The sequence below is a fragment of the Papaver somniferum genome, chromosome 7 (genome assembly GCF_003573695.1).
Source record: "Papaver somniferum cultivar HN1 chromosome 7, ASM357369v1, whole genome shotgun sequence".
NCBI lineage: Eukaryota > Viridiplantae > Streptophyta > Magnoliopsida > Ranunculales > Papaveraceae > Papaver > Papaver somniferum.
In genome coordinates this window covers 251,929,780-251,940,005 of record NC_039364.1, presented here as the reverse complement: position 1 = coordinate 251,940,005, position 10,226 = coordinate 251,929,780, and the positions used below count along the sequence as shown (strand labels likewise).

General features: G+C 36.8%; 1 protein-coding gene across 1 annotated transcript; it reads left to right on the top strand.

The window, feature by feature from the left end:
• Window positions 1-3,815: 3,815 nt before the first annotated feature.
• On the top strand, window positions 3,816-4,850 carry LOC113293629 (calcineurin subunit B-like). Its single transcript, XM_026542205.1, has one exon. The coding sequence runs from the start codon at window positions 3,950-3,952 to the stop codon at window positions 4,475-4,477; it is 528 nt and encodes a 175-aa protein (XP_026397990.1). The 5' UTR covers window positions 3,816-3,949; the 3' UTR covers window positions 4,478-4,850.
• Window positions 4,851-10,226: the final 5,376 nt, after the last annotated feature.

Genomic DNA, 10,226 nt, shown 5'->3' with positions numbered 1-10,226 from the left:
AAGTTTTGGTCAATTGATTGAATTCTTGAGAGTGATTGATCGGATCAGAATTCTTCTGTTGTTGAATCGTGGATTCAGAGACTTATTTATATTGTCAGAATAGTAGACACATTGATCTTCAGTAAGTGTGACGGTTGCTCGAGTGAAAGAGCGGGAAAGTGGAAAATCTTGGTTTAACCAGTTCCAAGTCGTGCGGAGACTTGGTTGATTGTCCACCCACTACTTTGCTAACTTTCTCAACTGCTCGCACGACTTAATCACATTTTTCATCGTGGATGAACACACGTGTCGTAAGCCTCCATAACAAAACCCTAATTAATATCCCCCATGTGACGTGATTGATGTCTCACGAATGTGGAGTCTGCAAAGCAGACGTGCATTTGATTAGTCAGTCGTCGACTTGATTAGACGATGAGTCTAAGTATTGGTCAGTCGGTCATGATTGCTGAATGCTCTAGGATTCATGAATTGAACATGTCTGCTGGGACATATAGTTCTCGAATGGATGATGTTGATAGTTGAGTCAATATAATGAATATTGATATTCTGAGCAAATATTGCTTTGAGCAAATATTGCTCGTATGATGAATTGTTGTATATTGATAGTTGGATCAATATTCGAAGATCTGAGCAAGTATTGCTCATTCGATAAATTACTGAATATTGATAGTTGAATCAATATTCGAGCATCTGAGCAAGTATTGCTCATTCGATAAATTACTAAATATTGATAGTTGAATCAATATTCGAGCATCTGCGCAAGTATTGCTCATTCGATAAATTACTGAATATTGATAGTTGAATCAATATTCGAGCATCTGAGCAAGTATTGCTCATTCGATGAATTATTGGTAATCGTGATCAAATAAAATATTAATTAAAATATTGGTACCTCGACCGAATATTATATAATTAATACGATATTGATTGCTGGATCAACATAAAATTATTAGTGTCTTAACTTGCTCAGAATTATGATATGCAGAGCATTCGTTCAAAACCCTAATTTTGATCGATTTTTGATCAATTGATGATTTACTGAAAATAAGTCACTGAGTGAAGGAGGGACCGGCTACATGGGATGATGGCTAACGATGTAGTGCTCGGGTGCTCAAGTGAGCATGCACCAAAGTCCTTTGTTGACCAATTGGTGAAAGAATGATCAAATGCTAGTTTAATCATTTATTAAAATAGTGCTCGTGTGAGCGTTAGGTGGTAAAACCTAGTTATGGAGAGATAAGGGACCGACCAAAGGGTCATGGGACCGGCCTTTGGTGGTTGTGGGACCAGCTGACGGTCGATTGAGCGAGTCCCAAGTTGGTTGGAGAGAGTTTGGACCCAATATGAACAGTTGAGAGATAATTAGGTCAAAATTATGAAAGAGTGTGGGACCGTCTCCTTGCAAGATTAAGGGCCGACCTTGGTCGGTCAAGGTGGCATAACCGTGTCACCATACTGTACGTGTCTCAGTATTGAGAGTTTTGGTATTTTCTGGTGCGCGTTTGAGCAATATTTTGGATTTTCAAAAGAGTTTGATCTTGACTGAAACTCTCAATTTTGCTTGAATGAGCAAGTAGAACTTTGCTCATGCGACTGATATTTTGAGAATATTAAAATGATAATATTTTAATTTTTTGACGTGAGAAGCCTAGTCGATCATGTGACCATTTGACTTTTTGGCATTTTCATGGTTTGAGCAATATTTGAGAAAATATTGAAAAACTAGGGTTTTCGCTCAAATGATAGAGTTCCATGAGATGAAGGAAATAATAATCTGAAAAGTTAAGGGATTGTAAGGTGTGGGACCGGCCACGGCTAAGGCATGGCCGGCCGGCTAGGTGGCCCGGTCCCGTGACACCTTTCCCTATTTTTGTCTGATGAAAGTATGGAGAAACTAAGAGTTTCGCTTAAACGAGTGAGTTTTCTTAAATGAAGGAGTCTTCATAAGATGAAGGAAATAATAAATAAAAATAAAATAACGGAAGAGGGGGGACCTGCCACGGCGGCATGACCGGCGGGCCCGGTCCCACGCCTCTTGTTTATCTTATTTAATATTATTTTCCTTCATAAGTTCCTCGTTCGTCCATATTTTAGAATGCTCGTTCGTGCGTTCGGGTGCTCGTTCGTGCATTATTTTCAAGTACACTTGCACCATTTTCTCGGGGCTTACTCGGTGATGGTTCGGACACCCGATTGTTGAATATTTATTACTAATTCATGAAATTCAATTGAGAATGATTCATGAAATGGAGTAATAAAATGAGTTGACTATCAATTACTAATCCATGAAATCCAGCTGGGGATTCAGGGAACAGAGTAATGAGATAAAATGGTTATTTATTACTAATCCATGGAATCCAGTTGGGGATCAGCCATGGAACAGAGTAATGAGATAAAATGGTTATCTATTACTAATCCATGGAATCCATCTAGGGATCAACCATGGAACGGAGTAATAAGATATAATAAATTATTTTCCAGGAGTTCAGTTGGTAAATGACGCGCTAGAATTAATCTATTTGCAGAATCGAGATATGAGATAATTAAAGCATCATATTCGTTCTGAGGGGTGTATAGTCAGGGAACAACGAGCAGTGTGACGTCCTGAAGGCGTTAAGCTCTCTAACAAACATTATGTCTAGGAACTGCCCAATCATTAAGAGATTCTATACACGGTCTCTCTACGTAGTCAGAGAACAATGAGCAATGTGACGTCCTGAAGGCGTTAAGCTCTCTAACAAACATTATGTCTAGGAGCCACCCAATCATTTTGATTCTACGTAGAGATGATGATGAAATGTGTGAAGCATCGAACGCTCAGATGGGAGGCCTTTCGAGAGACATATTCATCATAGCTCTGAGAGGAATGTTCGCTCAGTCATAGATCGTGAAACAGTTCATGGATCATAAAATATGAATCGCACATACATTCCTGAAGCCGAGTCAGAAACATGTAGTATCATGATTTTATGATTTTAGCCCTTGCTGAAAATCCACCATCAACACGTGGTTTTCCCATAGTGGCACAACTCGTTTGCCATGCCACCTGGTATGCCAAAAAGTTTTTCTTTTTTGGCATGTGCATAGGAATAGGCCTAATAAAACGTGTTATGTAGAGAACCGGGTGCCTTGTTATACGATTCATGCCACTCATCTGAATCTGAAGATACATCTCCCCCCTCTCTCTACTTTTTCGGAGAAAAAAAACCCCAACTTCATCTTCTTGCTAGATCTAGTCCACTTTGGGGCTAGATCTGAGCAAGGATCTTAGTTTTTGTGTTTTAGTAATAGAATAACAAAAAATTTCCTATTAGGGTTTTAATTTTGCTTTGTTTGCCGACTTCTTTTCTTCACCTTCATGGTGATTCTTGCCTTCACCTTTATGGTGATACTCTTTTATTTTAATGGTTAATTGATTTTGATTATATATTTGTTCAAGTGCGTCGCCGGATTCAGGTTACTCTCGATTCTCCGGTTAACAAATTTGCAGATTACTCATATACCATTGGAGCATTATTTCATCAGGAAGACGATTTATCAAATGGTCCATAAATATTATAAAGAAGACCACCTTCTCTCTTGTTCAATCGGTTCTTTCATTCTTGTATTAGGTCAGTATTTGAAATTCCTTCTCTTTTTCAATTATGAACCGCTACAAACGTGTTGTTTCTTGTTACTTTTTGAATTTGATGTACTTGAGATCCTCGTGTAACCATATTTTCCATTAATAAAAATTGAATTACCAAAAAAAAAAAAAAAATAATAAAAAATAAATAATTCTGAAGATATAGGCACCTAAAGGGTAACGCTACAAATCCCAGAGAGAGAGAGAGACAATGAAACTGCAAACTTCTGATCTAGGGTTTTAAAAATTCCGCACCATTAAACTTCCAAAAATAAGGCTTTCACCTGTAGTAACATAAACCATCATTCGAATTCCTGGATAAACATGGGAAATACTTTATCAATGTTAACACAATACGACATTGAAGAAGTTCAACAACACTGTAACAATACATTTTCACAACAAGAGATCGTTTCGTTATACCAAAGATTCTGTCAATTAGATCGAAGTGGTAGAGGATTCATTTCTTCTGATGAGTTCTTATCTATACCTGAATTTGCTGTTAATCCTCTTTCTCAGAGATTGTTAAAGATAATAAATGGTTTAAATTTTAAAGAATTTGTATCTTTCTTATCAACGTTTAGTTCTGGTTCTACTCAGGAACAGAAAATTGAGTTCATTTTCAAGATTTATGATTTGAATTGTAATGGAAAAGTTACTTTCAATGATATAATGAATATGTTGCGTGATTTGACTGGAACATACATCTCTGAGCAACAAAGACAGCAAGTTCTGACCCAGCTTCTCAAGGAAGCTGGCTATACAGAGGATTCTGTATTTGTTTTGGAGGATTTTGTGAAGATTCTTTCTAGCTCTGGCTTGAAAATGGAGGTTGAAGTTCCAGTTGATTAGGAGATTAGTAAGATTTTATCACCGCGCCTTCTTGCTAGGGATGTGATTGACTAGTTTCTTTTATTATGTTATTGTTTCTATAACATCACGAAGATGTATACTCCATTGTCATGGTATGAGGTGACGCTTAATGATATTGTATTGGTCTCCAGATAGTGTAAGCCATTTGCCTTCCAAACCAATTTTAGTCCGTTAGCTTTTCTGAATGTTGGAAATGTAATAATCTTTCTTATTTTCCCAAGCGGTTGATGAGTAATCTATCCAATTTGTATCTAACAGCTGCAACATGCAAAAGGTATGTTATCTACCTAAAAGTTTAATGCTTCTTTCTTGTAATCCTGTTATTTTATAAACAGTTTGATAAACCTTTATACTAAGTCAACATTGAAGTGCACCTTACTGATGGGAAATTAGCTGCCACTTGATACAGGTTTTGAGCATACTGATTTTCTACTCCCTTAGTTTTTTTTTGGTCAGTTAGTAAAAATCACAGTCTAAACAAGTTTCAAAGTTGGTATAACACCGACTTTACCACTTTACTTGAGAGTCATCTTCACTGATTTTCTACTTTGTGAAATACTTTACCACTCTTTCAATATTTTTAGAAGGGGAAGGAAAATTCTTAGGGCTTAAAAGATTGACTCTAGATGCTTCACACTATTGTTCTTATTTTGGATTACACTGTGACCACCAAGTTACTCGTCTGAGCTCTCATGCTCCACAATTAGGGGTTTTAATATTTATTATTTATAAACAAGGAATTTTTGAAGCTCAAATGACGCATGTTCTTGATGATAAAGGAAGTAGTTTGAATATTCTAGAAGTCTATTTCATGCATTCATAATGCATTTGAAGTTTTTTTAGTTGATAAGGAGAAACCAGTATGCCCAAGAAGTTAAGAGTGTGGCTGATCGCTTTGGTCTAAGCTTTCAGTAATCTAGAGAGCACCTCTTGAGACAAAGAACTTTGTGGACTCTTTAGATGCACTTTAATGGGTGTGCATACAGTTATTGCACCTAATATCCGATCTTAATTGTGCGCATTGTTGGAAATTTGGTTATCTTTCTAACTCCATCTTATTCCAACTTTACAAATTACTCAGACGATGTGCTTACACAGATATTAGTTGTGCTTATATTTATTTTCTTAAGACTAGTGTGTTTTTGGTTTTCAGTACTAATTTAAAATTTTCTGTAGTTGTTTAAAAACCTTTTGTCCATGCTTGAAAAGGTCACCATACAAAATAGCAGTGATCTGTCTTAAAGATGCAGCCTGCAGGTCACTATGTCATTATGTACCACCACTTTATGTCCAGAATATAGTTAACCCAGCATAACCATAAGATTGATGAATACATCAGTATATCCTCCTGATAGGGAGGGAGGGCAATGTTCATCTACAGGATCTACTACTAAGAGTATGAGATTCTCCACCTAGGTTGAGTTCTTTTTGTTATTCCGAACTAAGATTCTCCACCTAGGTTGAGTTCTTTTTGTTATTCCGAACTAATGCTGTCACTTGCAGATTTGTTTGTATTACTTCTGTGGACTGTGATAATTGCCGAGGAGTTGGCTGTGTTGCCTGTAAAATCTAATGTTAGAATTATGCCCACCCACCCGCAAGGATGACATCATATAGTACCTTGGTGTGTGAGGCCACTAGACCACACTCGGATGGACCGGATTTCTTGCGAGTATTATGGACTTTTTGCTGGCCAAATATCATTTTTCCAGTTACAAGATTTCTGGTGTGTTTGTTTGCAGAATTCACGATTTCGAGGATTTATAATCCCATGGGATTACAAATTCTGGTATTCATGTAAATCCATTATGTGTTTGGTAACTCATTTAAACTTCCCAGGATACATAGAATTATCTTGTTTTAAAGTCCATATATTGTTTGGTATTACCCTTAGAAGGCATTTTGCCTGGTATTATGTATCAGTAGAAGCTTTAGCTTCTTTTTCTTAGAGTAAGAGCTAAGGAGTGAGAGACCTCATTGGATTTGACAGAGTTTGATCAAAAATAAATCAAATTAGGTGGTAGATGAGAACTCTCGCCAATTCACCCAAAATCACTCGTACACTCATTCAGGTGAATGAGAGTGCGAAAGTCTTCATTAGGAGGCTAAATTTTTGCCGCTCAAAGAAAACTCATGAAAACGGCTGATTTTGTGCCGTTTAAAGAGTTTTACTGTTTTTTTTAATTTGATTTAAACTCTTTTATGCGGGCCCCACTAGAGTTTTATATATAAAAAAATACTTGGGAGGCAGAATTTCAGCAGTTTGAAGAGAAAAATTCTCCCAAGCGGCAAAATTTCTGCCTCTTAGTCTACAAATTTGCTCTCCCACGGTCAGGTATTCACTCTTTCAGCTAGTTTCTCACTCGTTTTGGAGTGAATGAGTGTTAAAAACACTCATTCCATTAGCCATTGCTCTTATAAAAAAAAGTTAAAAAAATGGGTCCATAAATCCCTTGATAAGTTTCCCAGTAAATCTTAGGGGGAGGGGTTGGACTCCATATGGAGGATTTACTGGAAACTGATTCCCGTGGGAAACGTGATTCCAGGAATTTGGACAACCAAACATTCTGAAGTAAACATAATTCCACCAAATCCCATGAACCCATAAATCCCACCTTTAAAATTCTACATCCAAACCCACCATAAAGATATTATTGTTCAAGAAAAAACTCTAAAGATATTGCTAATGAAAGAATGTTGTTGGGCCTGCTAAAAAGGCGGCAGGTCAAATTTTCCGGCCCAAAATCATGGTGGGTCTCTCACATGAAACTAATCTGCCCCATTTCGGTGCCCTACGGCCCCTGCTCACTGTCATGCAAGTACGAATTGAGCTTGTCATTGTAGGAATTTTTGATTTGAGTATCCTTTTCTCGAATGTCACAAGCTAGGTCATGCAAGTACTAGTTAAATCTTGATATGGAATCCTGTCATCGTAGGAACCTTGATGTGAGTATTCATCTCGAATGTCAAAAGCTAGGAAATTGGTCTTTATGCTGCCATGCGACTTAATTACTATAGTTAATCAGCACTTATTATTGTTGTACACAACATCTTCTGAAATCTCAGTATGTGTCATTGTCATATTCGCATTGTGTTAATTATAGTAAATTATTTGTATTTTGTATCGCTTTGCTGGTATCTAAATTTTTTCGCCTATTAATGAAGTTCTCAGAATAGTCGACAATCACTATTGTCGTCCTGATGATTATTAATTTGAGGATTGCTGCGGAGGATGAGCCAGATGAGGAATCAATTAGAAGCAGCTTTGTAATACTTGGTGTAGGCATGTCAAAAACATCCCTCGATTGCTTTTAGGGTGAAATCATCAAACTTTCATGTAAAGATTTCACCGTTCTTTTCAAAAAACACCTGAAACTTGGAGATTGAGAACTCCCAGATTTTGAAAAAAAATCTGACGAAGGAAACACTGATGCTGAGAATAAATCACAAGGAGAAGGAAAGCAATCAAAATCCAGGTATATTTCTAAGGGTAAAAAGAAACACAACTTCGTGTATGACAACTATACTCCTGAAGATGTGTCAAAGGAGTTGAGAAAACTGAAACAATATGAAGGATACATCAATAACCCTTATAAGAAGTTTGCAAGTCCTAAATTTAGCAGCAGTGAGGAAGATGATATTGAAGATAAACTAGAGAAAAATTGGACGGAATATAGATGCCTCCAGTTGAATCAAAACCCTTAGGGATCTTTACCAGACTACAAGCTTAAAGTTGATATTCCAAATTTCAACGGAAGATTCAAGATTGAGGAATTGCTAGATTAGTTTTATGAAGTTGAGGCCTTTTTTCAGTTCATGGAGGTGCCTGAACATTCTAAGGTTAAGCTTGTAGCTTACAAGCTCAAAGAAGGTGTTGCTGCTTGGTGGGTAAAACTTTGTGAAGATCGTCGGATTTATGATAAACCACAAGTACGTTCATGGACAAGAATGAGAAAACTCTTGAGAGATAAATTTCTGCCAAGAAATTACAAACAACAACTATTTGTAAAACTTCAGACTTGTCAGCAAGGTGCGAGGTCGGTTGAAGAATATGTATCTGAGTACTACAACTTAGTTACACGTAATCAACTCAATGAAACTGATGAGCAACTAGTAGTTAGATTTATTGAAGGTTTGAATCGACTGATTCAGAAAGGAATGACTCAATCAGTATTTACCATGGTTGAAGCTATAAAACAAGCCATCAAGGTATGTTCATGGACAAGAATGAGAAAACTCTTGAGAGATAAATTTATGCCAAGAAATTACAAACAACAACTATTTGTAAAACTTCAGACTTGTCAGCAAGGTGCAAGGTTGGTTGAAGAATATGTATTTGAGTTATACAACTTAGTTGCACGTAATCAACTCAATGAAACTGATGCAACTAGTAGTTAGATTTATTTAAGGTTTGAATCGACTAATTCAGAAAGGAATGACTCGATCAGTATTTACCATGGTTGAAGCTATAAAACAATCCATCAAGGTAGAACGTCGTTTTTTTCGTTGTCAAAAGTCTCCATTTAAACAGAATACTCGATTCCAAGGTAATTTTAAACCCCCTGTTTCAGCTAATACTTACTATGAGAGTCCATATTCTCGTGAAGACAGTGCATACTATTCTTCTAGACAACAATATCAATCACCAAATTTTACTAGTACTTACCATCCTTTGCCAAAGAATAACCCACCCATCCTTCCTAGTCCAACTGAATTCCAGTCCGTACAACATCCTCCAATTTCATCTCGACCAAGCTACAACCAAAACACTCGTTTTTCCACTAAGGACCAAACATCTTTTCCACCTTTACCCAAATCACAGAATCCTTATGCTAAGTTTAGGGGAGAAAAATGTAACAAATGTCAGTTATCTGTACATACATCTTCTGAATGTCGCATGTTCCATGGGTTAGTTAAAGATGGTAGTGAAGATTTACGAAAATACAGTGGATTAGTTGATGAGCCTTCACGTGAATTGGAAGAATCTGAAGATGATGAGCATGATGGAGAAAATAAAATTTGTGAGATGTACAGAGATCATTAAGTAGGAATAATATGCCCACTGCTACTTTATAAACCCTCCTATTCACAACGTAATAGTATTTTCAGGACTAAATGCTCTCTTGGAGAAAAAAATAGTTGATTTGATTATTGACAGTGGCAATATGGATAACTACCTTGCAGCTGATGTAGTTAAGAATTTGGGTTTACCAGTGACTCTATATCCTCATCCATATTCTGTTGGATGGGTTAATATCTCTTCATCTCAAGACATAACACATCAGTGTCTTGTTAAGTTTTCATTCATTGGGTTTGAGGACGAAGTTTTATGCGATGTAATCAATATGACTGCAGCGCATTTACTTCTTGGAACACAGTGAAAATATGACATACATGTTGTTCATAACTGTTTTGAGAACACGTATACCTTCTACAAGGATGGAAAAAAGAAGATTTTGGTTCCTTCCAAGTCGGTTGCAGTTTAGAAAGAACACAGTGATGGGAAAACTAGTGCGCTAGTGGCTTCCATTGTCAAGTCTTTACATTATCATACACTAAGTTCTCATGAAGTCCTTAAGCCTGAAGTAGACATTCCAAAGAAGTTACAACCAATACTACGTCAATACAAAGCTTTATTTCCATATGAATTGCCAACCTCATTACCCCCCTTAAGAGATATTCAACGTCAAATTGATTTAATTCCAGGATCTTCTTTACCTAATATGGC

Coding starts and splice junctions, on each gene's coding strand:
- LOC113293629 (XM_026542205.1), top strand. CDS start 3,950: ATGGGAAATACTTTATCAATGTTAACACAATACGACATTGAAGAAGTT.